Consider the following 24,999-nt stretch of genomic DNA (forward strand, 5'->3'; position numbering starts at 1 on the left):
CAGACTCGGGCTGTCAAGGCCAGAAAGTCGTTTTTTTGCCACTCAGTATGCCGTATGATGATGATGTCACACGCATACCGTCTATTCGTTCTACCGTTATGTTAGCAAAATGTGGAATGGCCTACTACAGTACCACTTTTTCCTGTAAAGAAGTATACTTTTACTGCTAATTAGTATTGACTCTGTAGTACCGTACCGTATGTCTTTACATGTCTTGACTCTTGATGAATTGAATACATACAGTACGACCACAATGGAAACGAGCCCTCAGGGCTTTTTTTTTTGTGTGTTTTCCTTTTAGCACTATGCAGACCTCGGCCATCTTGCCATTACGTTAATGGCAGGGTGGCAACTAGCCGCAAATTTACCATTGACAATTTACCCATACAGCCAACCAGAACCGTCTAAGATGACATTCACACCAGAAAGCTTTACTGCGATTAAAACGAATCCTGCTGGACATTGTCAGGAACTGCGCTTCGTTTGGCAGGTGTGAAGGCTCATTCGAATCCTAATGCGCACCAAAGAACCGCATTCTAACTTCGACCAAAAAACGGGGGTTTCGCTTCGCTTCCAATCGCACTTGATTACGATTCGGTGCAGGTGTGAATGCAATCCGCATGTAAATAAAGGAAATGAAGCAAACAATGTGGCGGGTGAGGACAGCTGAACACACTGTTGGAGACGGAGAAGGCATATTTTATGCAGCACAAAGATGTCCCGTTACCGTGGATACTGGAAAATAATTATGTAGGAGGCAGCAGGACGTTGCTTTGATGAAACCGTGTGCTTCCAAACTTTGACCTGTTTGGACGGTATGGGCTGTCAATGGGAAATTGCGGCTAGTTGCCAGCCTGCTATTAAAGGGACACTTCACCCTTTTTGCAAAATAATATATGTTAAAGACGTTTTGAAGCTTTAGAACACTTTCCTGGGGGTCTTTATGTATGTAATATGTGGTTTTAGATATTTTAGATTGTAGCAGTGAGCCCGGTGTCTCTGATGTCATGGACACTGGGCTCACTTCCTTCCTGGACTACACAAGGAGGAGCAGTGCACCAAAGAATTATAGGAATTGTAGTCCAGGAAGGCAGTGAGACCAGTGTATCATGACATCAGAGACACTGTGCTCACTGCTACAATCTAAAATATCTAAAACCACATATTACACACATAAAGACCCCCAGGAAAGGGTTCTAAAGCTTCTAAACGTCATTAACATATATTTCTTTGCAAAAAGGGTGAAGTGTCCCTTTAACTGAATGGCAATATGGCCGCAGTCTGCATAAGGTCTATTGCATAACCTCTGTATACTCTTTGAAAAACTGTTAATGACGTATTCGAATCCCCCAAAAAAATAGGACCGCCTGGAAGCGGAGCTTCAGAAGTACCACTCCTTCTACGGCGACCTGGACAGCCCCCACCCCAAGGGCGAGGCCGGGGGCCCGCCCACCACGCGAGAGTCTGAGCTGAAGCTACGCCTGCGCCTGGTGGAGGAGGAGGCCAACATCCTGGGCAGGAAGATCGTGGAGTTGGAGGTGAGAGGAGGAGATCGCCGTTCCTTTCCCCCCCCCCAAAATCATAATGTATTTCAATTAGGCTTAAAGGGATATTTCACTTAAAGGTATATTCAGTGATTTCACCGAAAAAACCTTAGGTTTAATTTTTGGCTAGGTGGCAAAGCCTTTCATCCAATCAGGATAGAGAGCCAAAAAACTAAACCTAAGGTTTTTTGACCCCCAGGGGTTAACTGGGGACAGGGAGGAACTCCGTATATGGTCAGCACACTCTATAGTAGAGAGGATTATCACAACAAAACAAAAAAATAAGTGATATTTGAATTAAGTGAAATCACTGAATATACCTTTAAAAATATATATATAACATTTCTGGTCATTTTATCGTCTACTCAGGCTTGTGTGAACACCTCGGGACAGTTTTTAAGTTGCTTGATTCAGTATTTTAGATTTTTCATGTTCATTTTAGCTGCCACGCCCCCTTCCTATACAAACCCATTGTAACGTCAAGCTCCGTTTGAACCATGCCCACCCCTGCTTTAAGGGTAACAGATCATACGTGGGGACGAGGGGAGGATGTTGTGTGTTTGCAATATTTCCTCAACACAGTTGTTTACCTTTTGGACAGTCAAAGACAACGATCATCATCATCATCATCATCATCATCACCTTTATTTATACTCGCAAATACAGTTGAGGGCAGCACAGTCAAAACAGTACATCAACACAACATTATAAATCAGGATAAATTACAAAGGAACTTAAAGACATTCTGAAACTACTCAAAGAGGGTTCCCTTTATACTCTCCTGGAACTGTAACACCCGTTACACTGTGAAAGTTAATAATAAGAAATGTAGCAAATGACTTGTAAGTTGTAACAAATAATTACGATATGTACTGTGATGCCCTACATGACCCACCCGTTTACTGAAGAAAAAATAAAATAAAAATAAAAGTTTAAAAAACAAAAGAAAATCATTAGAGCGGGTCTGATCGATGATGGCAATATTCTGTCACACCCGTTTTCTTTTTCTTTTAATATATTTTTTATCCCACGATTTTGTAACCCATTTTTCACCCCTGTGTCAATCATCTACTGTGATCCTGGGCTCTACACACCCTCCACCAACCTAGTCCCCATATATGGGGGACAAGGGGAGAGCAACGGACTTGAACTCATGCTTCCTTTAATGCCTGAGTGTCCAAGTTGCTCCTTTCCACCTGACAGGGGGGGAGTTTCCCTGGTTGGACGTATAGCGCGTGGAAGGAACACGTTATTCCAACCAGTTCCTTTCCCCTCCATCAGGCGCCCCGGCTGGCCAGGGGGAGGCAGTTTAGTGACCCGTTTTCTTTTTTCGCCCCCAAAAGGTGGAGAACCGCGGCCTCCGGGCGGAGCTCGACGACCTCCGCGGCGAGGATGGCGGCCCGGGCAGCCCCGACTCGTCGGGGCGGGACCTGACGGAGCTGCGGCAGCAGCTGCAGCTGGTGGAGGACGAGGCGGAGCTGCTGCGCCGGAACCTGGCGGACGCCGAGGAGCACGGGCAGCGGGTGACGGCGGAGCTGAACAAGATGAGGTTCAAGGCGGGCACCATCGAGGGAGGAGGCCGCCACGGGGGAGGGGCGGGAGCCGCGGGAGGAGGAGGGGGGATGGACGCCGCCAAGGCGGAGGCCCTGCAGGAGGAGCTCAAGGCGGCGAGGCTTCAGATCAACGACTTGAGCGGCAAGGTGTGGTTTCAGCACGTTCCCTTGCATGGGTGCGGGAAGGGAACCCCCTTTTGGGTGTTTTTAAGCGTTGTGTTATACTAACTTGAGATATTGAAAAATAGCAGACCCTACAAGCTCATAGGTCATAGGTCTGCTATTTTTGAAAGATTGTGAAAATGGAGGCGCAAATCTTTTGATATATGTTCTTTCAGAGCAGACCGTTTTTAACTCATATCTTTGCTTCTGGGTGGGGGTCCCTGCAACTACATGTTTTTTTTTTTTTTTCAGATGGGCTCGGCAGCCAATTACATATAATTCTGGGTGGTCCTTGAAATGAAAATGTTTGACAGAACGACTGACATAGAAACTTGGGTTTTTTTTCCAGAAAATTGTCATTTGACATTTTGTGGAATCGTCCTCATGTCTAAAATGGGTTAACGGTCAATGTTCTTTGTTAACACATTTCCTTTGGGATTAACCCATTCTGAACGGGAACCCCTTTTGGTGTTATAGCATCACGTCGTGCTTTAGCTATTGAAAAACAGCAGATAGGGTCTGCTATTTTTGAAAAATCGAATAACGACTGACATTTTTTTTAGAATCTGATCTCAGGTCAGAATGGGTTAATCAGACCAGTGTGTGTCCAGTGGAAAAACCTGGTAATGAATCTGATCTCAGGTCAGAATGGGTTAATAATAGGATAAATAAATAAAAATCTCTCTCAATCCCCCCAGGTGATGCAGCTGCAGTACGAGAACCGCGTGCTGCTGTCCAACATGCAGCGCTACGACCTGGCCTCCCACCTGTCTCCCATGAGGCCCCCTGGTGGCGGCGGAGGAGGAGGAGGCGGAGGCAGCCCGCGGGACAGCGACGCGGACAGCGACGCCGGCGGGGGCGGGGCCGACACGGACTCGGTGGGCTCGGCGGCCTCCGGCGGCGGCCAGCAGCAGCAGCGCCTCCTGCTGCCGCCGCACCGCAAGCGCGAGGGCCCCGTGGGCGGGGAGAGCGACTCGGACGAGGTGCGGAACGTCGGAGGTGGCAGCAACAATGGTGGCGGCGGCGGGAGTCGCTGCCTGACGCCGACGCGTGGCCTCTACACGCCCACCGGAGAGGGGGGGCCCTCCTCATGTGGCGCCGCCATGGCCCGCTTCCTGCCCGGCGGAGGCGGCGGCGGCCGCTACGGCGGCCCACACGACAGGTACAGGGATTATTATATCGGCCGCTTATCGTTTGCTGTTTTTGAAGATAGGGCAGTGTGTTTGTGTGAATCGTATAGCGATGGTGATTTGATTGGCTGAGCACGGAATTGAGATGATTTGATTGGCTGAGCAAAGTACATACTGAGGATAAAATATATATATATATATATATACACACACACACACACACATTTTCTTTTTGGGAAAAAACACAAATGCAGTATTATATTATTTTTTATTTTACAATACAGTTTGTTTTCGATACTGTAGCAAATGACGGGAACGTTTATGTTTTTTTCAACACGCCGCTGAACAAGAATGGGAGTTAAACTCGACTGCACCCTCTGCTGTTTGGATCGCGATACATGTTTTTAAGGAACAGATTTTTATTAAATCGATTTAAATTGTCACCAGTTTATATCGATGTATACAGTATATATATATCGATATACGATATATATCGCTACACATCGCTAAACATATGCATTACTAAAGTCAATTTACAAGAAGTCTATACAATGAGAGGATTGTTATTTTGATCAACATTTGCCTGTTATCTCTCCTAATGGTAGCAACATCAATACAGCATGGAATTGTGGACAAACAACATATTCAAAATCTTGGCTTTGAGAGGCTACATCTCATCAAACTGATGAGATTTAGCGTGTGTGTGTGTGTCCAGTGGAAAAACCTCGTATGAATCTGATCTCAGGTCAGAATGGGCTAATGTATTGTACTGCCCCCGCCACCCACAGGCAGCAGATGATGGACATCCGGACGGAGGCGGAGCGGCTGGCGCGCACCCTCGACCGGCTCATCGCCGACACAGCGGGCGTCATCGCCGAGGCGCGCGTGGTCTACGTCTCCAACGGCGGCGACCTCATGTTCACCCGGGTGGGCGGCGGCCCCGAGGACGGCGGGATGGGGGCGGAGGGGGAGGAGGAGGGGGGCGGGGGCGGCGGGAGCGGCCGGATCCGGGAGCACGAGCTGCTGTACCGCATCAACGCCCAGATGAAGGCCTTCCGCAAGGAGCTGCAGGCCTTCATAGACCGCCTCGAAGGGCCCAAGGCGCGCCGGGGGGAGGCCGAGGAGCCCCTGTCGGTGAGCAGAAGTGTCTGTGCGTGTGTGTGTGTGTGTGTGTGTGTGTGCGTGTGTGTGTGTGTGTGCGTGCGTGTGCGCGTGTGTGCGTGCGTGCGTGTGCGTGCGTGTGTGTGTGTGTGCGTGCATGCGTGCGTGTGTGTGTGTGCGTGCATGCGTGCGTGTGTGTGTGTGTGTGCGTGCGTGTGTGCGTGCGTGCCATCATCCAAGCCTACAAATCATACAGTATATACAGTAAATGACTGTGGCTTTTACATGTTAAGTCTTGAGGCTGATTCTACAAATGCCTTCAACCTTGACACTGAATTGCGTTTCTTTCCTCCTCCTCTTCCTTCCTTCCTCCTCCTTCTCCTCCCTCCTCCTCCTTCTCCTCCTCCTCCTCCTCCTTCTCCTTCTCCTCTTCCTCCTCCTCCTCCTCCTCCTCCTCCTCCTCCTCCTCCTCCTCCTCCACACCCAGATGTTCCAGCCCATCATTTTGCTCATCCTCATCCTGGTGTTGTTCTCCTCGCTGTCTTACGCCACCATCTTTAAACTGGTCTTTCTGTTCACCCTGTTCTTCGTCCTGTGACCATAAAAAAACACCAGATATCACCTTTTTGTTCTGTTTTGCTCCGTCGTTTGTTTCTTTGTTTGTTTATTTTTTTTCACTCCCCCTCCCCCTACCCCTCTCCCCCCCTCCCTGACATTTGTTGCTAAGGTTACCACCAAAAGCATAGGGAAAAAAAAGAGCCCACACAAGTAGCCACGGCTGCATTCGAGGAAGTGTGTCCGGGCGTACACTGCCGAAGACTTCATTGCCCATAACGCACCGCTGCTGCTGCTGCTGCTGCTGCTGCTCACGTCAAACCCTGGAGAAGGTGAGTTGTTAAACTTCTGTGTCTATATCTGTATCAGTATCAGCTTCCCAAACAGTTTACGTTCTTTTTTAAGTTCTAATCCAACACACTTAACACGATTAAATATGTCAGTAATCTCTTTGTATATTTAAGTTATCTGTGACACCATGTGCAATATTTGATTACGAAGACTAAAAGGCAAACAGAAATTATGTTTTTATTCATTGTGTTCTAATGGTCAATGCCACAAACTCAATTCAATCGTTATTTGCAATTATTAGTAATAGTTGAAACGGTCCATAAAAGTAAATAATTTATACATTATGGATAAATAGTATGGACTTAGACTGTTATTCATCTCAACTATTAAATTGTGGCTAAATTTGACTGAGGGACTGCCCTTGGATTTGTGAAAGCAGGGAATCATAGCTTCAAATTGACATATTGGTTGTTCAGTTTGACCCACCAGTTTTGGAGATATGGCTTATAGAGTAATGTCTTGCAGAAAACAGCGAATTGAGAAAACAGACAGGTGAACAGAAAGGTTAACTTCTGTGGTCTCTAACATTACACCTAGCTACATGTTTAAGCATTTGTTTCATATGTACATACATGTCGATTTCAGCTCTGACACTTATTTCAGACATGCTTGTGAAGAGTCTGCCTTGTGCTATTAATTCATTTTGGATGAAAAAAATGAAAAATAAAACAAAGTTTTTCTCCTCTGGTGAAAAGCTGGAGGTTGCGCGATGGCAAATCTGGTCACTAATGGTCAACTTACATTTTGTAATCATGACTGCCCTATAGTCACAAGGCCACAGGGGACTGACTGGTTGCCAGCAGGGAGCTGGATTGTCATTCATTCAGAAGCTACTTTAAGATCAGCTTTTTTTACTCTGCATATGCTAAATATACTCGCTTCCGTCATGTGTTTATTCCGTTTTTTGTTTTCCAGAGCAACTCATCAGTTGCTGCTGCGCTGCTGTCCTTTCATCATCAACAGTGTATTTCCAATTCCCAGTACTTTCACTTCTACTCCACTACATTTCAGAGGCAAATATTGTACTTTTATGCCAATACATTGATTTGAAAACTGTACTAGTTACTTTGTAGATTATTATTATAATAATAATTATTATTATTAGGCTATTACAAAACATGTAGTAACCGCTTCAGCGCTATATACTGTACATTTCAGCCATTTGAAAATAGCTGATCTACAAGCTCACAATGTGTCGTGGTGATGCGACACATTTTTGAGCTCGTAGATCTGCGATTATCAGAAGATTTTTAGACATTTTAAAACTTTAAATGAGACATTCTGGCATAATGAACACTTTTACTTTTGGTACTTTTAAGTGAGGCCAATACTTTTGTACTTTTACTCAAGTATACATTGTGAATTCCGGACCTTTACTTGTGACAGAAGTATTTAAGTAAAACTCAAAGTAGGGTCCAACCACTTTTGACCACTTTGACCATGTTCTTATTGTATATATACAATGGCTATCACTGTCTCTCAGTTCAGTTTTTGAGCCGTGCCTCCGCTCCAATACGCAGCTGTGTGTCCCTCTGTCTGTCTGTCTGTCTGTCTGTCTGTCTGTCTGTCTGTCTGTCTGTCTGTCTGTCTGTCTGTCTGTCTGTCTGTCTGTCTGTCAAATTACACAGTTGTAGTACAATCAAGCAACCCAAAATTGAAAATCAAGAATCAAATAGAGTTATGTACACACACACTCACACACACACACACACGCACACGCACACGCACACACACGCGCACACGCACACACACACACACACACACACACACACACACACACACACACACACACACACACGCCCGCACACACACACGCACACGTGATATCCAGTAAAGTATGTTCCGGGTTGTTAACACAACATTGGTCCAGGCGCAGAGAGTCGCAGGCTTTGATTGATGGCCGTGGCGGTCTTCCGGGAGTGGCTGTGGTGTCGCCATGACTCAAGAGCAGTCACCGCAGGGGTGGAGAAAGTACTCAATGAAGTAAAAGTATATCAATAATGAAATATAGAAATACTCTGTTGCAAGCAAAAGTCCGGCATTCAAAATGTACTCGACCCATTTTGACCTGGGAACGATTCTGCTAAATGTCTTCTAAATCCTGACTGTTTTCTGGAAAAAGCAGTCGTTCTCAAACACTTTCATGTCACTTTTCATGATTCTTCAAAGATAGCAGACCTACAAGACCTGTTGTCCCATTTCACGTCTTCAAATGTATACAAACTTTTGAAAATAGCAGATCTACAAGCTCACGATGCATCACATTGCGCACATTGTGAGCTTGTAGAGCAGCTATTTTCAAATGTACGGTTAAAGTGCTTATCACTGCTCAATATATAAACAATCCAAATCTAATAAGTACCTATAGTATAATTAAAGTTTTCAAATAAATATAGTGGAGTAAAAGTGCAACATTTGGATCCGAGATGTAGTGGGAGAGTAAGAAGCAAAAGTATATTGGAAGTTTGAATTACTCAAGTAAAGTACTTAATACCTCAGTACTTAACCCATTCTGAACGGGCACCCATTTTGGTGTTAGCATCATGTTATGCTTTATCTATTGAAAAATAGCAGATCTACAAGCTCATAGCGCGCCACCGAGTGGCGCGCTACGAGCTTGTAGGTCTGCTATTTTTGAAAAATCGACTGAACGACTGACATTTTTAGAATCTGATCTCGGGTCAGAATGGGTTAATCAGACCAGTGTGTGTCCAGTGGGAAACCTCGTATGAATCTGATCTCAGGTCAGAATGGGTTAAGTAAATGTACGTACTTAGTTGCTTTCCACCACTGCACTGTCACCTCCCTTCAACTTCAGCCTACTGTATAGTCGCACAAGTTACATTCTAGTTCAGTGGTTCTCAACCGGTGGTCCGGGGACCTCCGGTGGTCCTTGAGGCAGCTCCAGGTGGTCCCCAGCTAAATGATGGAGAGTTGCTATAAGCAAACGGACCCTTTGTTGATCTTGAACTCCTGGGAGCGTGAAATGAAACCAAATGGACCCGTATAATATACGCTCTCAAGAGTTAAATAATTGTTAAACATCTGCTCACTTAATTTATTTACAAGAAGTGTATACACGTTTAGAGAGAATGCAGATTTGTATTTATTTTTGATCAACCTGTTATATCTCTCCAAATGGTATACCGATACCAATACAGCATGGAATTGTGGACAACATCTTGACGACAACAAAATATCCATATAGCTAGATTTGATGCAAAAATCTCATCAAATGGTGGTCCGTGGCTCAAATGCTGAATAAATACCTTGATATGAAAAGGGTTGAAAACCACTGTTCTAGTTCATTACATTTAATGTGTAATATGTTAGGGGTATATGACGCTCTTCCCCCCATTTCATTACATGTTTATCTGTCATGTTATGTGTGGCAAAGTTTGCCACAGCTGGGTTACGTGTTATTGTGCTATTGTACTGTATACCAAGCCAAAGCTCGCAAGTCAACGCGCTACAAATGACATTAAAAGTTTATACCATTTAAAAACGTATATGCCGGGTATGCCAGGCATCTGTTTGGAAGCAACAGCCTCTCCTAACATAAAGACATATAAAGTTCATGATATATATATATTGTTGTTGTTGTTATTCACAACGCAGCTCACATGAAGTAAAACTCAAATCCCCCTATAGTGTTAACTGAGAGTGCACGCGGGGTCCATTCAGTGCTCCCGGGGAGTTCAAAGAACGCCACAGGGTATTTGACCGTGTGTGTGTGTGTGTGTGTGTGTGTGTGTGTGTGTGTGTGTGTGTGTGTGTGCGCGTGTGCACGTGTGCACCTGTGTGTGTGTGCACGTGTGTGTGTGTGTGTGCGGTGTTCTGTGCGTGGCACCTATTTGTCATCTCTTGGAAAAATACATTGCGGCTCGGGATGGTCACAAGACAAAATCTGCCAGGCAGCCCAAAGCAGAGTAGCAACAGAGAAGCCCATTGGCTAACGGCGCTGTAGCAGCTGAAATAGCTATGAAAACACTTTCCCTCTCTCTCTCTCTCCCCCCCCCCCCCCGTGACGCCTCGTAATTATAGCCAGGACGGGGCAGTGACGACAGTTGTCCCCATCGAGACTTCAAATGCTGGAATAAATTTTGACATTATGATATTTGATCCCGGCTCCAGTGACAAGCCGCACGTAAACACTGGGGAGTGAAGGGTGGGGAGGGGGAGGGGGGGGGGGGGGTGCAGTATATAGACTGGGGGGGGAGGGGGGGGGGGGTACTCCCCTTTGGAACAGAAGTTGTTTACTCCCCCCCCCCCCCGCCCCCCCTCCTCCGCGCAGCCTAAGAGCAGCAGACCGGAGGGTCTGGGGCTTTATTACGCCACAGCGCTATACCGGGGAGGGACGACAAGGAGGGACCCTCATAAAATCCCACCACCACCACCGGAGCCACCGTTTTACGTAACGTAATAGAGACAAACCCCGGAGACAGAGGAGGGTGGACGCAAACCAACCGCCGGAGTGGACACCGCAGTCACCACAGTGACAGACTGCTATACCCATATCGCACTGTTTTGCGGACGGTGCCTCGCGCGCGTCCGACCAAACTATAGAGGATTACTATTGGGGGAAAAAAAGAAAGGCTGCAAGAATTGAATTTTTTCGATCACGGTAAGGGCTTATTGATGAAGGCCGATCGAGTACTTTATTAACGGTTTACAGATAAGTACAGCGGTACGGTTTTATTATACAATGATGCCAAGAGGATGACGCGAGAAAGAAGCCCCTCGGGGGGGGGGGGGGCTTGTTTCCACTGTGGTCCTATACAGAAATAAATCTGTTGATTTCAGTATACGTGCGTCTGGTTGTGTGTGTGTGTTGTGTGTGTGTGTGTGTGTGCGAACGGTTCATGTGCCGCATGTATACGTTTTATTCTGTCACCCCCCTGTTGCATCGCTGTCACTTGCTGGCCGCTTGCTTTGCCGCGGAGAGACAACTAGTTTATGATGCATAGTTACAAGTTTATAAATATCTGCACGTCGGTGCATGCTCTTGCATCACAACGTGGGAGGGAAGTGGCCGGAGAGTTCCAGTGCTTTCAACAGGGGGAGGCGGGGTATACTTATCAATCAATTCTAAAAACAAAATCAAGTCTTGTAGGCCTACTTAAGTACTTGAGTGTTTCCAATTTCCAATACTTTTACTAATGTTGTACTTTCACTCCACTACATTTATTTGACAACTTTAGTTACTAGTTATTTTGTATATTTGAATTATTATTATTATTACAAAACATCCAGTAACCACTTTAGCCCTATATACATATATATTTCTCTCATTTGAAAATAGCCAATCTACAAGCTCACAATGTGTCTCAATGTGACACATTGTGAGCTGCTTTTTTCAACAGCTTATTATACATTTGAAAACTTTAAATAGGACATTCTGCACAAGTTAAGTACTTTTATGCTGGGTTCTTTAACTACATTCTGAAGCTTTTGCACTTTTACTCAAGTCAATGTTAAATTCCAGATTTGTACCTGTATCAGAGTATTTATACACAGCAGTATTGATACTTTTACTCAAGTACAAAATGTGCGTATACTTTTTCCACCACTGCAAGTATACGGGGTCTTTGTGTGTGTGTGTCCAGTCTAGATGATGCTTCATGTACAATCATTTAGAGACGCATTGCGCCCTGACCTTAAGCCATTATATTGATTATTCGACGGCACTGCCCGCCAGATGCGCTCCGCATGTTTCAGTGTGAAACAAGAGCTGCAAAGGGAAACGTGCCATTGAACCGTGAACGCATCTGCTAAGGCAACACCCGCAGAGGTCGCTTTTTGGAACACTTAAAACCCTTTGAAAGATTTTGCGCAAAGGGCTCATCATCTCCCATGGCAGCACACAAGCAGTCAAATGTTAATTTAAATCAGAATGTGTTCAACTGTAGCCATTTTGAGTCCATTTTGGTTGCGTTCGGTTACACCTGTTGAGTTAAAATGAACACCGTGGATTTATCATGCATGCGGTCTAAAGTGACCACACAGCTCAACGGGCGATGTCACGCGACACCGGTGTCCACACGTGCCCCCCCTGTCCGGGCCCGTAGGTATAGGGGGCGCGCCCATGACAGTGTATGCTCCACATTTTCGGAGAAGAATGCAGAAGGCAACCACCAGACCCATAAATATCTGACCTTTTGTGAAGGACAGGAATGCGTCAATCCTTCCTGTTGCGTTCTCTTGTGTCACCCCGAACAGTCCAAATCCATGTGAGCCGCGAAGACATGCATGCTCCTCAGACCTTTTTTTTTTTTTTTTTTTTTTTTACATTTCAAGGACACCCAGTTTGGTATGCATATTATGATTAGACAGGGGACCGCCATAATGCAGAGAATGCACAAATGGAAGCCGTTTGTACGTTCTCAGACCTGTAAGTGGTCAACTCGGTTCCTTTGAGTCCTCACTGTCAGCCATTTTAGCTGAGGAGGGACCCCCTGGGGACCACTGCCTGGAACGCATCTGTGTCACCTTAGCTTTTAACAACTTTAACCATTATTTTAAACTTTAGCTGTAGAAAAATCATGTTTCTTTTAACTCAAGTCTTTGCTTCTGGGGGGTTTCTATTTTCAGATGGGGGTCGGCGGCCACATTACATAACAATGTTTGGGGTCCGTGACATGAAATAGGTTGCGAACCACTGACATAGAAACATAGGTGTTTTCAGAAAACAGATTTTTATAGAAGACATTTGTAGAATCTGGTCTCTCAATGGGTTATGCGGTATATGTCCTTTTACCAGCTGTAACCAACCACCATCTTTCCCCATCTCTCTTTGCAGTGCTTCCAACACCTCCATCCATCCGTCCGTCCCTCCCTCCCTCCTTCCCCTCTGTCAACCTCGGAAAGGACAGTGAGTGACACAGGCGGGGGAGGGGATAAAAAATACAAAAAAAGGAGTCTTCGTGTCGCAAATCATCATCGTCGTCACCATGGCGGCCATCAACCTGCAGCGGAGCCTGGAGGGTCACGGGGGTCACCGCCGTGTCTGGGGGGGGGGTCCCGACAGGCCCCACCCCCACCACGAGGCCACGGACACCTTCGACTCTGAGATGCAGGAGTGGGAGGACCAGCTGCACGACATGCAGAGGAAGATAGAGGAGGTGAGGAGCCTGTTAACCCCCCGTTAGTAGCTAAAAAAAATCACACCCGTGTGAACTGAGTGGTGCAACTCCCCTCTCTCTCCCCCCCCCCCCCCCTCCTCTCTCTCTCTCTCTCTCTCTCTCTCTCTCTTTCATTAGCAGGCAACAGTACAGCACTATCTCTCTTTCTGGGACAACAGCGCCCCTACTGGTACTAATAGTCATACTCGTGCTCATTAACACATACATAGGTGAACACATACTGTAGGCGGACACGGACATTGCTGTTTCCTTGGAGTGGTTGCACCGCTCAAAAATCACAATCACAATTTGCGTCCTCACTTTTGTCTTGTCAATGTTTGTGTTCACACTTAAAAATGTGCCATTCATTTTCAATGGCATCCAATGTTAGTGTTTACACAAACCATCAAAGTTGCGCCCCTCAAAAAATACGACATTTAAATGTCATTAAAATGTTGATACATTATTGCTTAATGGCTACTTTAACACCTACTGGACTGTACACAGTGTTCCTTTAGCTCCCGTCGGGGGTTAAATGAGGATTTGTACTGTGAAGTGTGCATCCCCATATATTTATAGTTGACGCTCTGGCGGTTATTTTTGGCAAAGATGTTTAGTGTGGAGTTGGAAATCAACCCCGTCGCTCCTGACATGCGCTGTTCCGACATGCGTCGTGCCGTGCTTGCGGTTATGGGTCTGGCGTATAGGTTCTCTGTCCAATGACTGTCGGAACTATAGAGCCTGTACCCGTCATGATGCTCATCATTAAATAGTGTGTGTGTGTGTGTGTGTGTGTGTGTGTGTGTGTGTGTGTGTGTGTGTGTGTGTGTGTGTGTGTGTGTGTGTGTGTGTGTGTGTGTGTGTGAACACTCACACCTACTTTGGGATATTGCTTCCACATTATCAAGGTCTTTCCCAGTCCCGAGAGGGGTGTGTTAATTGCTGTGTGTGTGTGTGTGTGTGTGCGCGCGTGTGTGTGTGTGTGTGCGCGCGCGTGTGTGTGTGCATGTGACTGTGTTTGTGTGTGTGCGTGTGCGTGCGCACTACTGTTCCATAATAAACTCTTGGCAGTACAGTCGCTGCCCCGCGACCTCGTGGCCCCACTGGAGCAATGATACAGACAGATGTTCGTTAACAAGCTAATTAAACAAAGATGTGCTGACAGACGCGCTGCACACACACACACACACACACACACACAGAGAGAGAGGCTTTAAGTCTGTGTTGGCAGAAAGGAAAACGCATAAGACATGTGAGGACTTTAAGTATAGTTGGGTTGCGCAACGTTTTGGCGTCGACAGTATAAGAGCACTTTGAAGTGTAAACACAGTCGACGTCGTGGTAGAGCCGCTTTGGACACCATGAGAGCGTACGAAAGAATGGAACCAAACCGTACAGGTCCATTTGGTTACATCCGTACAGTAGTTATAGGTTTCTCTTTTGGGTCAGAGGGGCTAAAAAAGTTTGCTATAAAACAACATTTTATAGATATTGATATTCTTTTTGCTCCTTCTTCTCGTCTCCAGCTCTACAACGAGGTCCAAGCCCGCAGGGGAGGAAGCGACGTCGCTGACAACAACAACCCGAAAAACGACGGCGTGGTGGGGGGGGCGGAGTTTGGCCTGGTGGGCGGCGGCGGCGGGCACAACGGCAACGCGTTCTTCGCGGGCGGCGGCAAGAGCAGCGGCAGCCCGGGTGTCGCCACCTCCGCCGCCGCCGCACCAAATCATCACCACGCCAACGGCCGGAGCCACCACCACCACCATGACGCCCCCTCGGGTCGCCGGCACAACGGCCATGACAACGGCCATGACGACACGGTGTCGCAGATATACGGAGACCTGCTCCAGGACTACTTGGGTCAGGCCAAAGGAGCGGACCAGAGGAACAACAACAACGGCAGAACCCGCCGCGTGGTGAGTGCAGAAAACTAGACTATAGTCGTATAGGATATTGTTTCCGCAGTTTTGGGGAAGTTCCGTGCTATCGTTCTTCCACGGAAATTCGGCTAAAATATGGTAGAGAGGGGCCGTGAGGATCCCTCAAGGAACTGAAGCTCACTGTCATTGGTCAAAAAGACCTCTGACTTCAGATCTCCCCGATGAGTCAATTTCATGATTTTGCTCGATACCTTTTTTTTGTGGCCACTTCGAAGAAATCGCATTTTCATTCATACGATTTTAGTGTGATGATGTATGATGATAGGAGCGGCCCTCACTTCACCCGGGTGTGATTTTCTTTTGTCTTTTTTGGGCTTGACCCTCTCGTCTCATAGCTGCTTGCGGCTATATTTTATATTGTGTAGATATTGCTTGATCGATTGAATAGTTTATTAGACATGAATGTAAAAGAAAACAGCAGACACTTAATGGCACCAAAACAAAATGTCCTTGCGGTCTTGACCGATAGACAGATCATTTCTAGGCATGCAACGGTTCACTCAACTCACGATACGAGCTTTTCGCGATTTATTTGAACAAATATATTTCCCGGGCAAATGACAGAAAGAATAAGGTCGTGAATAACAAGTGGCCGAAATGAGTTTTCTCCGGCGCGGGTGGCTGGCATCTCCCTTAGAGATAGGGTGACGCGAGAGAGACGCGAGAGAGTTGTGTCACAGCTTAGGTGGTTCGGGGCATCTGATTTGGATGCCTCCCGGGCGTCTCCCTATAGGAGGTCCTCGAGGCGTGACCCGATTTATTAGGCCTATACTGCTACGTCGTCCAATACCGATATCTATTGGGCCCCGATACCAATAGGACTTGACTATAAAGTGCGTCCCTGGTACAGAAAAGGTCTACACAGCCTCGCTTCTATATTGGCATTTGCACTTCCGAGGAAAGCCGAAACCGGAGCCTTAGGTTGAGTCACTGAACATATTGATTACGCTATGCTGGTTCCTACAAGTCTGCGAACACGGAGCGAACGGTCCCCCGAAAGCAGATCCCTTTTCAGACACACTTTCACCTGCTGTCTTCTTCCCTGACCTGCAGACTGACGGAGCATTCACCTAAAATAGGGCCCTCAGTGGGTAGAGTCACCAGTTATAGCCTCCCAGCTCTACGCTCTCGGTCTACACGAAATACATAATAATAATAATAATAATAATATGATGGACACAGTTTTGATTGTCTTTTATCTTGTGGTCTTCAGCACTTTGACCAGACAGTCAAGGTGAGTCAGGATCTCCCTGGATACCAGGAAGAGACGAACAGATGGCCTGACATCGAAAGGTGAGGGTTTTTTCTTTTCTTTTTCTTTTACCTAAACCTAAGTGAATGTATTTCAGGATGATATGATATAGAATATGAATATTCATACAGAAGGACGGTCTTTGTGCTTTCTTTGTCACCATGGCGGACTATATGCATGGCAGGGGCACACTCTCAGAGTTGGGATTTTAAAGTCTAGAAATGGAATGCTATGTTATCAAACGGGGGTCCGTGCCGTGGCCTAGCGCATAACAAACCGGGGGGGGTCCATGTATTATTAAAATATCATTTTTGTCGTCATGCCTGCAGGACGAGTCAGGAGCATTTCCCGGGCGGCTGTGAAGACGCCGAGAACAGGAAGAACAGAGGGGCCCACGGCAAGAGCCACGCCGGCATTAAGGAGAGCTCCCCCAACAACAAAGAGAACAACTCCAACTCCCATAAGCCCCCTCTCCGACAGAGAGACGCCTTCGCCACCGTCACGCCGCCGCCCCCCCAACGCTCCCAGCTGCCCAACGCGCCCCCCCTGGCCGCCGCGGACAGGAAGTGCGGCGGCAGCCCGTCCGTCCTCCGGAAGTTCGGCGCCATGCTCCAGGAGAACGAGGGCAAGACGCTCACCGACAGCGGCGTCATGGTGACCACCGCCACCGCCACCGCCAACACCACCTCCCAGCAGCAGCAGCAGAGCCCCAGCTGTCAGCGCAGGGGGGGTGGTGGTCTCGGGGTGGTCGCCGCAGCCGCTGCAGCCGCCGCCGCCGCGTCTCCGGCCGGCATGAGGCCCGACGTGCTGGCGGCGGCCGCGGCACTGCTGCTGCTGCAGGAGCAGCCCGGCCCCGAGCAGCAGCAGCAGCAGCAGCAGCAGCGGGGCTTACCACTAATAGACTCCCCCCTTACCACGAATAGACTGAATCACAACATGGAGCAGCAGCAGCCCAAAGCGCCCCATCATCAGCCTGGTAGTAATCCTCTGCTGCAGTCGTCCCAGAGGAGGGCCCATAATAATAATAATGGGGCTCTGGCGCTGGCGGGCAGCCCAAAACTCAGACCAAGGGCCAACAGCGGGGCCGGGTCGGGGGACCGGGGGGACGCGGCGGCGGCCGAGAGGACCAGGAGGTCCGCCGCCGCCGCGGGCGCGCCCGCCGCCGAGCCCAGGGCCCACCACCAGGACTACAGGGTCCTGAGCGCCTCCTCTCAGAGGACGCAGAGGCCGCCGGCGGCGGTGGCGGCGGGTCAGTCGTCCCCCCGAGGCGGGAGGAGGGACGACGGGCTCATAGAGCTGCTGGACATGCTGGACATTCAACACGAGTACGGCTCGTCCTCCTCCTCCTCCTCGTCCTCCTCCACGTCCTCCTCCGCCTGTCCCCCCCGAGGCGGACATGTGGCGTCTCACAGACAGGACGCGCCGCAGCAGCAGGTGAGTCGTGTCCGTCCGTTATAGTCATGTAAATGCTGTTCTGATTATATATTTTTTTACAATGGAAAGAAGTATTTCCGGGAAGAAATGTAGGAAAAGCACAGTAAAGCCTGAAGTGTTGGAATGGCACAGCCATGGCAGCAAAATCACACACACACACACACACACACACACACACACACACACACACACACACACACACACACACGCACACACACACACACACACACACACACACACACAGATACCCACTAGAGCTTGCCCGATGGCTGTAGTTTGGGTTTGATGCCGTTGAGATGTGACCGATGTTTTGAAAGACACACGTACACTACACACACAGAAACACGTCGTGTACACACACACACACACACAGACACCCACACACACACAAACAGAAACACGCACACACACACACACACACACACACACAGACCGAAACGCTTCACTCAATCTAATCTCGTCTCCGCCCCCACAGGGAGTCCCGGACGACGAGTCATCATCGTCCCCGTCGGCCGAGAGGAAGTGCTTCTCCCGGCCCTCGCGGCCCGCCAATCAGCGGCCTCCTTCCAGGTGGGCGGGCCACGCCCCCGGCCCAATGTACCGCCCCCCGAGTCCCCTGGCACGCCCCCCTAGCCCCATGACGCCCAGCCCGGGCTCGGCGCGGAAGCAGCAGGCTCCGATGCGGGCCATTTCGTATCGTCTTCACACCGAGACGGTCATCATGTGATGACCCCTGTTCCTCTCACTACTACTGTACACGCCTGCTACTGTACACACCTGTTACTGTACATACCCCCCCCCCCCAATGTGTGCTTTGATACCTGTCGCCGGTTGTACAAGCGCCTTCCGAATCAGTAGTTCTTCATGCCAAGGACCCTCGAAATGAAATGTGTTTGGCCGCGGGGACCCCCTCATCTGTTTTGTGCCAGGGACCCCCCCCCCCCAGAAGAAACTAAAAGATGTGTCTCAGGTCTGGACACTGTGAAACTGAAGCCTGATTCATACTCGTGGGGGGGGGGGGAGGGTCCCCAAATTAGTGCCCAGGGGGTGCCCAGATGATTAGCGTAATGTGCAACATTGTTTTCCCACTCAACAGTCAACTCACTCACACAACACATACTCGCACGCACACTCACACACAGACACACACAAATATAGGGTATATCTGCGCATTTCTAAAGTTACAATTTAATGACTTGTAAGACCCTTTAATACCAAAAAGGCCACAATTTCAAATATGACTTGAAAATGTGCAAACATTGTGAAAATAGCCGAGCTTGTAGATCGGCTATTTTCACTCGGAAACCGAGTCAAACTAAAGGTATAATGCTTAAAAACTCCTACAATTCCGAGTGCTTGTCAGCATGGGGGGGGGGGGGGTGTCCTCGGTTCAGATATGATTATTTGGCCAGAACAGTTGGGGAACCCAGTGCCAGTCGATGACGTCTGAACACATACAAACAAAATGGGATGGATGTGCCTGCGGTCTGAACTGTGGCCTATAAACAGAATGTCCAAGAAACCGTCCACTTGCCTCATAATGTGCCACGTTCAGGAAACAAAATCATCTCCAAACGTCTGCAGTTTTGCTGTGGGTTTACTTTGTGTTTCCTCTACTATGCCGAAACCAATTGTCACACTAACACTAACTCAACGATGCTTGTCCCTATACTGCCTTACTTTGACTAATTTCCCCTTGAATTTCAGTCGGTCATGTTGTAACGATATTTAGCATGCCCCCCTGATTAGCGGGTGCATGTCTCTGTGTTATTGATAATAACCGGATGGATCCTCATCATGCGGTTTGCCATGTTGTCTCAAATCAAACCAAGGTGGTCAGCTAGCGGAGGTCGTTAGCGTTAAAACGTTGCACCTGTGCTCTCCCGGCAGCCACATGCTGTGTCTATAGTGTGTTTTACTGTACCATATTGTCAAAAAGTAACGTATCCAAGATGTTCAAATAACAACCGTTAAGAAAAATAAATAAAACTGTCCATGATGCAGTTGTACTGTATATATATTTTTTGTTCTTGATAATAAACATTACAGTGCTTTGACATAAAGACTTTTGTGATCTGTGTACAAGGCATTGCATTGCATTATTTGATAAATGTCATTGTGGTTTTCGGAAGCTCCTATACGAACACGTTCTATAGGATTATAGGGCTGCAATTATCCGTTATATTTTTTGATTAATTGAATAATCAAGAAGCGCGTCTTTTATATACAAATTACGCAATCAGCATCAAACAATTCAAAGTGATTCTAAAATGATTAGTAACCACTTGAACCACTTTGTAACGGAAGAATTGCTAAAACAGCTGATCTACAAGTTCACAAAACATCACATTGTGTGGCAGATCGGTTATTTTGACTATTTTGGTAAATCTATATTTACAGTGTACATGCCCAACAGAGAGATGCCACTATTGGATATCATGGTTCAGTTATGCCACTCAATTCATCCTTTTTTTCCCCCATCATAATCATTTTTTATATATATATATATAAAAGATTAAATTGATTATTTCGATTTACTGTTGCACACCATTTAGGCTTCAGTATCAATTGCAATTGCCAAACACTAAATTCTACAACAGGAACGAACTGGTGTGCCCATAGTTTAGTATAACTGCTTGTGGGGTGGCAATGGGCTGTGGGTGGCTGAGGAGACAGACCACGTCCAACCACTTCACAGGTAGGGGCGGCGGTGGCTCAGGGGTAGAGTGGCTGGATGGCAATTGCAAGGTCGCCAGTTCAAACCCGGGCTCCCCCAGAGTTAGTGTCGAAGTGTCCTTGAGCAAGACACTGAACCCCTAATTGCTCCTGATGTGCTGTTGTGGCCTTGCATGGTTTCCGCAGCCATCAGTGTGTGAAATGGTCAATGTAATGCACAATCTATGTAAAGCGCCTTGGATAAAGGCGCTATGTAAATGCACCATTTACCTACTTACAGCTCCATTCTCGTCTTATTTCTATAGCACTTTACAAGGCAGTCCAATGTTCTTTACACAGAACAAGCAAAGGAAATGCAATTATACAATACAAAAAAATAACAGATACCGTTCCAGCGCAGAAGAGAAAGATATAAAATAAAATTCCCTCCCCCAAAGGCAGCGTCTTTAGTTTTGTTTTTAAAATAATTAAGAGTGGCAGCAGCATGCAGACCTTCTGGGAGTTTGTTCCAGATAATGTGGTGCATAAAAACTAAATGCAGACCTTTCCCAGATGACCTGGAAGTTCTGGATGGTTCATGATATCGCGAAACATCAGAAATGTATTTTAGCCCTAAACCATCGACCAACAGTAGCATTTTTTTTAAATCAATTCTTACCATAATATGGTAAGAATTGATTAAAAAAAATGCTACTATTGTCAAAAGTAGGCCAAACGTATCAACGATAGTCAAATAACCTTAAAACACTGTCCACATGATGCAGCTATATAGGCCTACTGTATGGCCTATTTATGTTTGGTTCTTGATAATGAGAGGTCCGTTGACATAACAACTTCATTGTCTGTCTTGTGTTTGTATTGTGTTTGTCGTGTGTGTGTGTGTGTGTGTGTGTGTGTGTGTGTGTGTGTGTGTGTGTGTGTGCGTGCGTGCGTGCGTGCGTGCGTGCGTGCACGTGTGTGTGTGTGTGTGTGTGTGTGTGTGTGTGTGTGTGTGTGTGTGTGTGTGTGTGTGTGTGTGTGTGTGTGTGTGTCTTTATGAGTGGGCGTGTGTTGTGGGCGTATAGGCTTGGCTCAAGCTCCCAGCTTGGCACACCTGGTTCCAGTTCCCTCATCTCCCTCACCTGCCTGGCATCAGCTAATCATCATCCAGTCTATAAATGTTTGGTCTTCTCTCAGTCTCTGCACCACTTCCAGATCAGTTCACAACCCCAGTGTGTGGTGGTAACACGTTCTAGTCAAGTGCGCTATAGTGACTGCATTCCCTTGTGAATCCTTATTAGTGTTTTAAGGAAACTTTGCCTTTTGCTCCTCTATATACTCTCAGTCTCGGTGACATTCCGGCCAGCTCCTTTGCCTTGCAGGCCAGCTGCCCCCCAGTACAGCGTCAGCCTGCTCCATCACACCCAAAGTAGCAGATCTACATTGAAGCTCCTTTTTATTTCCTCCTTTGTTTTTCAATCAACACCCTTGGACTTTGTCTTTGTTGTGTTCAAATCGTGACGGAAACAATGAAAAGTATTAAAAATCGCATAATCCAACTGCTACAGTAGCCTATACTATATGTACAACATGAGGCATAATGATTAGACTGTGCAATATAGGCAGCCGCAAATTGTTTGAAATAAAGTTCTAGTCATTAAAAATTAGTTAACAGAGTGTTAGGCTTTAGAGAGATATAGTTATCCTCCAGAGCCATGAGGCGTGATTGGCTCCATATTGTCCATTCCACATTGATATGATTCCATGAACATGATCGTTGATCGTCTGGTTGGTGGGGGGAGGGATTTGGCTCTGTCTGTGATTGGTTGACGGCTGCCCCGAGTTACAAGCGGTCAGATTATATAGGGTGAGCTGTGAACTCTTTTGAAGGCTTTCTCCGAGTGGGCCCTGAGCCAGAAGAAGGGTTGTGAGCAGTGGCGTGCACAGACATTTAGAGGGGCAGGTGCTCAAGTGAAAAAAAAGGGCACCTTGTGCAGCGGGTGGAACCGGCCGGTTGCCTTAATAGTGTGAGATTCATAGATTTTGGGGCCTAAATAATATATTAAAAGTGTTTTATAAAATAATTTATCAATGTCACCATGGTGCACATACTGTAAAAAAAATAAAGTTTTTTTTTCTTCAAAAGGGCACATTGCCAAAAGGGCAGGGGCTGCTCTAGCACCCCCTATAGTGTCTATCTGTGCACGCCACTGGTTGTGAGCGACGTGTATTTGAGCCCTAGTTGTTGCCAGGCCGCCCGACGTGGCCTATAAGTATACGCGTGGAGCGCGCGGCGGCGAAGACAAGGAAGTGTCAGTCTGATTAGATCACTTTTCATGATGTGTGGTTCTCGCCTCATAAACCTGTTTGAACAACCCCGAGCCCTCCCCGCCCGCCATGGCACCTTGTCTGTCTGTCTGCCGGGCCCGGTTGACAGGTGCCACTCACTGACGCGCACGCACACACGCACAGTCGCACGCACACACACACACACACACACACACACGCACATACCCTCTCTCACACAAACAGAGTACTCACTCTCGTTTTTCTGCTTAGGCCTATATAAACACGAACGCGCACACACACACACACACACACACACACACACACTTGCATACACACTTTCACACACAAAGCACACGTTTGTGTGGGAGAGGCATGCGCACACACTTACAAAGACAAAGGCACAGCATTTGCTCTTCGGACAGTGTGAAATGTTCAGGCTGTGTGCGTGCGTGCGTGCGTGCGTGTGTGCGTGTGTGCGTGCGTGTGCGGACAGGAAGTCCCTTGGCCCCCACGGAGCTGTCACCCTACCTCTCAGCGCTATGCTGCGCCTCAGACACAAATAGCAAGCGTGACGTTGTTTTGGTGCCAGAAATCTTAGCCCGTCCACCGTGCTGGTATAAATAAAGAGAGGGGGAGGGCCTGTGTGTGTTCTCTCTCTCTCTCTCTCTCTCTCTCTCTCTCAATTCAATTCAATTCAATTCAATTCAATTCAATTCAATTGGCTTCATTGGCATAAGAAAAGATATGTTTACATTGCCAAAGCAAAAGTGGAACAATACAATCAAAACAAAATGTGTTGAAAAGTCGGAATCTCCTAAATCAGTTTCTGTACCGAGGTCACTCGATGCAGATATAGTGACAGGAATACACCAATCACAACGCACCTCTCAAAAAGTTGACCTATAATAATGTCCAAAAAGGGCAAACAAGAAGGCCGACTCGGGTACTCTGATCGAGGAACTCAAAACATAGGACGTCTATTTCATCCCTCGAAGTGAAACTGAGCGACATTCACATAACACTTTCTGACCATGCATGGACAGCGTTCGCAGAGGGGGAAAAAAACAATGTGAAACTGTGCTATATATACAACGACTTCCCTTAGGCCTATACTTACGTGGCTGGTTAAAGGTTTCATGACATTAATTTTCATTTATTTTTCTTATTTTTCTTTGAGGTTTTAAAAACCTCAACTCAATTACACCCGGCACACAACCTGAATCTTGAACATTCAGTGGATTTTCCGTGGTCTGGGGTTTTCACTGTGTGTTCTGAAGCCTTTTGAGCTGCAATGAAAAGAGGCAAACGGGCCTCAACAGTGACATCTGCTGGCAAATTGTAATGTCACATATATATGGCATTTGTGGACACTTTAGATTTAGCGTTAGGGTTAGTAATAGAACAACCAAACTCACAGCGCTCACAGGCTGCAAACATTCACCTGCAACGCATGCCTCAGGTGCATTCTACACATCTGGTGGAGGGACACAATTATCAATGTGTACCTGTGGAAAAGAACAAGCCACGAGGATCCCAATTGACCTGTCCTATACAGATCCGACAAGAGAATGTGGAGTTAGATTGGCCAACACCCTCAGAAAACCTGCGACAAACATCACCCGACAAGCCCTGAAATGGAACACCCCAGGGAAAAAAGGAAACGAGGTCGCCCCAGGAACAGCTGGAGAAGGAGTATCGAGACAGACATGATGGCAGACAGTGGGCTCAACTGGGGGGAGATCTCGAAAGAAGAGTGAAATGGGGGACATTAAGTCGCCGGCCTATATACACCCTAGTTATAGTCGGACAACGCACCACTTGGTATATAGGTCAGTATAGACGGCTACTGAGACCATTCAACGTGGTTATGTCCCATTCAGTGCATCGATAGCATTCGAACCGGGTGAAATAG

General features: G+C 47.2%; 2 protein-coding genes across 3 annotated transcripts in view; one reads left to right on the forward strand and one right to left on the reverse strand.

Moving 5' to 3' along the window:
* LOC308334448 (microtubule cross-linking factor 3-like) overlaps positions 1–20,200 on the forward strand; it is a 28,628-nt gene extending 8,428 nt beyond the window's left edge. The window contains exons 6-11 of one of the 2 annotated variants that reach the window (XM_080791199.1): positions 1,362–1,538; positions 2,888–3,244; positions 3,958–4,421; positions 5,178–5,523; positions 6,218–6,377; positions 13,196–13,345. In XM_080791199.1, the coding sequence (XP_080647325.1) occupies positions 1,362–1,538; positions 2,888–3,244; positions 3,958–4,421; positions 5,178–5,523; positions 6,218–6,262 (1,389 nt within the window). In that variant the 3' untranslated portion in view covers positions 6,263–6,377; positions 13,196–13,345. Of the gene's footprint in view, positions 1–1,361; positions 1,539–2,887; positions 3,245–3,957; positions 4,422–5,177; positions 5,524–6,217; positions 6,378–10,743; positions 11,021–13,195; positions 13,518–15,043; positions 15,434–16,670; positions 16,751–17,038; positions 18,144–18,618 lie in introns of those variants that run through there. The other variant, XM_080791200.1, reaches the window with a different exon arrangement.
* LOC308334550 (E3 ubiquitin-protein ligase TRIM35-like) overlaps positions 1–24,999 on the reverse strand; it is a gene marked incomplete at both ends in the record, with an annotated part of 157,667 nt that overhangs the window by 109,999 nt on the left and 22,669 nt on the right. The gene's annotated exons all lie outside the window — the stretch shown is intronic.

This window comes from Protomyctophum bolini, assembly GCF_963924005.1.
Source record: "Protomyctophum bolini genome assembly, chromosome: 19".
Classification (NCBI taxonomy): domain Eukaryota; kingdom Metazoa; phylum Chordata; class Actinopteri; order Myctophiformes; family Myctophidae; genus Protomyctophum; species Protomyctophum bolini.